The 5000-nt window shown below is 27.3% G+C and overlaps 1 protein-coding gene across 3 annotated transcripts in view; it reads left to right on the top strand.

Moving 5' to 3' along the window:
* The window catches only part of LOC145258170 (POU domain, class 4, transcription factor 3-like), a 450366-nt gene that overhangs the window by 443144 nt on the left and 2222 nt on the right, over positions 1-5000 (top strand). For all 3 annotated transcript variants that reach the window (XM_080115994.1, XM_080116001.1, XM_080115985.1), the window contains one exon: positions 1-5000. This exon is cut by the window's left edge and continues 734 nt beyond it; it is cut by the window's right edge and continues 2222 nt beyond it. In XM_080115994.1, the coding sequence (XP_079972120.1) occupies positions 1-166 (166 nt within the window). In that variant the 3' untranslated portion in view covers positions 167-5000.

The following is a 5000-nucleotide window of genomic DNA, read 5'->3' as shown; positions in this document are numbered from 1 at the left end:
GCGTTCCCTGGAGGCCTACTTCGCCGTACAGCCACGCCCGTCAGGTGAAAAGATAGCACAGATTGCTGAGAAATTGGACTTAAAGAAAAATGTTGTGAGGGTTTGGTTTTGCAACCAGAGGCAGAAACAGAAACGGATGAAATTTTCTGCTACGGCAACACACTGAAAACCGCGTTCATCAACAAAATTAAAAACGAAAAATTAATTTATACACAAGATAATTAAAATATTTGAAGACCAATGACATTGGAAAACCTCCTCATCGGAAAAAAATAAATAAACATTTTTTTTTCAAATAATGACAATTTTCATCGCAATGTTTTTTTTTCTTTTTTTTTTTTTTTAGATATGTTCTTCTTATTATAAACAGTCGAACTAGAATGCACTTTTTAAAATAATATTTTCTTATTCGCAGTCTTTCATCTGCTGTAACTTGGGGAATTTTTCAGGTGTTCGTCGAAAGTGAAATAAATGTCAAGCCGAGAACGAGACCTGCTTAATTTACATGAATGCAGTATTGACTAGAGCTAGGACAACAGCATATTCTTTTCATTACTTTTACTCTCGAGTGTGTATCCGTTGATATCTTATATGCTTTCATATAGAGTGATGTGGTTCTCAGTTAATTAACTGTGGTTAACTGTGTCGGATATATACTCGAGAGTTAAAACAATGATAAGAATAATCTGTTGTCATCGCCCTAGTAATGACCCTTTTTTCCGAGTAGCAGTGTTTGGAGGTGATCCTTCCATATGATACGAATAAACTCTATTTGATTTAAGAGTAAGAGTTTTATAAAGTTTAATAATCGTATAAGAGAATAGAAATTACGAAAATATAAAGACCATTATTAAGATAAGCACATATTTCCGATATATAAATGCAGTATTATATAATGAATTAAGCAAACTGCATTCAAACACACAAAAAAAAAACAAAAAAAAAACGACACATTTCCCATGGATACGGGTTGAACTATTAGGAATGACATTGTGTCAGAATTAAAAAAACGAAAAAAACATGGTAAATTAAACTATGGTATCTATTGTGAAATTAATAACTTGCCCAAAATTCGTCAGAAAGTAATACCATATCCTCAGTCGAAAGTCATTAAAAAGAAGAACCCAACGTATAAAATGAAATGAAAGCAACTAATCCTGCAAATCTGCAAAATTAATATCGTTTTTACATGAAGAGTCACCACTTATGAACGCCCAAAGGCCACTAGAGTTTAAGGGTTAATGCGTTAATGAGTGTACAGTAGTCAATGGGACAGCGTAGTAATCAGTAGTGGCAGAAATTTGGTATACTTTGATTATTTAAAGAGATGTGTCAACAAGAACTTGTTTGCATTGGACTTGAAGACCATCATATTGTAGTCAGCCGGAAAGCAAGCCGAGGGATAGAGTTCCACACGCGGCCAATTCTAGGAAGGAAGCTTTGTTCATGGAATCTGCATTAAGATTTAGACACAGATAAAGAGTGGAGGAGGAAATTGTTGATAGTGGTTGTAGGTAGACGAGTGTTTTTTTGTGAAAGATTGGCAAGGGCTAAAAATGAAATGCCTCTAATGTGTTTTGGAATGCATTTCAGCCTAGAAAAAGTTGTCGGCTAAAAGTTTAATATATCGCAATAAGAGAAGAATGAAGGATAATATTTCTGATACTAAAACATTGGAAAATTCAGCTGATGATGAACCCAAATTATGAGCGTTGAAATGCTGTTAATATTGAAGCACAATTCGTAGATATTCATCCGACTATAAAGTAATTGAAGTACAACTTGTTCTTAATAAAAATAGCAATAATAATAAGAAGAACGAAGAAGAAGAAGAAAAGAAATAAAAGAAGAAAAAGATGAATAATAATAATAATATTAATAATAATAATAATAATAATAATAATAATCATAATAATTAGAGTAATAATTAGAATAATAATTAGAATAATAATGATAACAGTATTTCAAATAATTATAATAATATTTACAATGATTATAATAATAATAAAAATAATTAAAATGATCATAATAATGATAAAATAAAAATGATAATAAAATATAAATGATAATAATAATAATAATAATAATAATAATAATAATAATAATAATAATAATAATGATACAAATAAAAAGAAGTAAAATGGCTATAATAATAATAATAATAATAAGTTAGAATTAACAGACCGTACATCATTAACTCTTCATAGATTGTAAAAAAACATGAATACAACTATTCTTTAAATATATATATATATATATATATATATATATATATATATATATATATATATATATATATATATATATATATTAGTCAATTATTCTATAAAGTGTAATATATGAAATTTACCGAAGTTTACATAATATGGTGGTTTCACAAACAACGGGTTCCTGTTGAAAAAATACGATTCAATATTCTTCGGTTATTTTCCTTATTTATCTATCTACCATGTTCTTTATACTTCTGAAAAATTCACACACACAATATACATATATACACACACACGCATATATAGATATAAACTTATATATATAAAATACATATATATATACAAATTTATATACAATATATATATATATATATATATATACACAAAATTATATTACAATATATATACATATTTATATATACAAATAATATATATATATATATATATATATATATATATATATATATATATATATATATATATATAGGGCTCAAACAAGTTGTGTAATATATAACGACGTCGTTTATATAATCGGAAAGTTGTTGAAGTGAAATCCAGTCAGATGTATGTAAACACCGCACATTTATAAAGTTGATTAAACTATTATCAATATTCCATTGCTATGGATAATGTAACAGCCTGTGTTCAGTCTAGAATTTATAATTGGTATTTTGTTTCGATATATGTTCTGGCCATTTCGTATCCACTGGAATTCACATGATGAGTGTGATCAGTTTAAACACCATCTTTCTTGATAGAGGGGTTGCATGAACTTTCATCGTTCTGGAATAGCTTTCAATAATAGCAACAGTCTAGTACTTGGCTTTTCAGTGATTCCTGGTTAAAAAGAAAGATTTTGGGAGAGTTAAAAAAAATCCCGAGGATATCAATCACTAATGGTCGAACGATGTCGACGCAAATTGAACCCAGCATGCCGAGCCCACACTCCGCGCTGGAAAAAGAGAAAACAAACAAACAAACAAACAAAAAGGTTTTGCAAATACAAAATGGCGATTTCAAAATGACGAATTCAAATGCAGAGCCAAAGATAAAGGGCATTTTAATTTTTAATGCAGTAAACTGTATAAATAGAAACGGAAGCTAAAATTATTTTAAGAAAAACTAAATAATAAAAAAAAAAAACACGACTATATTCAAGATGAACAAAAAAGAATAGCTGTTTTATTCTGACTGGGAAGAGAGGTTTTCTTATATGGTCAATAGAAAAATAAATTAAAAAAGGATTTATTATTTCGATAGAAATCATGTTTAAAATATAAACTGGACTGAATTATATTCGAGTACAATAATCACAGACAGACAGACAGACACACACACATATATATATATATATATATATATATATATATATATATATATATATAAATATATATATATAATGAATAAATGACAAAAGACTATATTCCAAAGTTCATAATGTTGACTATCTTATAATTTATACCTTTAATTCAGTTGACGTTTACAATTCTTGACAGTATCTGTTTCGTAGCGCAAAATCCATCACTTAATTATTATATTAATTAGTGAATCTATTTTGCCCTTAACTCATCATTCAATTCAAAATAGTGTAATGAAAACATATTATGAGGTATTTACAGCTTCTCTTCCAATTTTCGGATTTTAGTTATGTCAAAACGCATTATTTCCTTTCGACGGATTGATTGTTGCTATTTCTTCTGATGAGTCTAAACTCATCAGAAGAACTAGCAACAAACAATCCGTCGAAAATGGATTCAGTAATTGATATAATAATTATATGATTGATTTTGTGCAACGAAACAGATACTGTCAAGAACTGTAAATGTCAAGTGAATTAAAAAATAAATTATAAGATGGTCAACATAATGAAGGTTTGGAATATAGTCTTTAGTCATTTATTAATTATATCGCTCTGTAATTACATTGAGCTTCTTAAATAAGGATTGGTATATATTATAAGGAAATAAAATATATTTCCACATATATATATATATATATATAAATATATATTTCTGTGGAAATATATTTATATATATATATATATATATATATATATATATATATATATATATATATATGTATATGTATATGTATAAATCACAAAAACCCACAATTAAACTTAATTTCTTTCAAAACAAAATGGTGGAATATTCCACATTTGTTGATACCTCGAAAAACAATAAGCACATTTATCAAGAATGATTTGGTGACAATGATATGATGATATAGAACTCAAGAGTGGATGGATTCGACATTAAATAAACAAAAATGCAAAGATGGGGAGAACAAAAACAACAAAACAAAAACAGAATGATGAGTACATTATTGAAAATGACAATCATAATTATGGTAATCCGTAATTATGAGAACGGACCTAAAATATCACTGATATATAAGCAACTAATGAAAGACTCGTCATTCAGCTTATGGCGACAGTTTTTTTGTTTTTTTTTTAATTTAAATATAATAAACGCCAGAAAGACTGTCAATTTGCGGGCGAACTTTTAAGCAAAGAAAAAAATATTTATTTATTTATTTATTTATTGATTTATTTATTTTATGGCACTGTAATTAATTCACACGATTTCTGTGTTTTGACGACGAGAATTCTCAATTCAAAAGAAAGAAAAAATAGAAAAGAAAATACAAAAAAGATTGTTAGAGAAAAAACAATATACATTCACAAAACTACATATATATGGACATCCACACACAAAAAGTTGTATATATATATATATATATATATACATATGTGTGTGTGTGTGTTATATATATACATACTCACACACA

The sequence above is a fragment of the Euprymna scolopes genome, chromosome 3, assembly GCF_053919585.1.
Source record: "Euprymna scolopes isolate OS-2025 chromosome 3, ASM5391958v1, whole genome shotgun sequence".
In the NCBI taxonomy this organism is placed as follows: Eukaryota; Metazoa; Mollusca; class Cephalopoda; order Sepiida; family Sepiolidae; genus Euprymna; species Euprymna scolopes.
The sequence above is the reverse complement of the archived record's forward strand: the minus strand, read 5'-3'. Positions and strand labels throughout refer to the sequence as shown.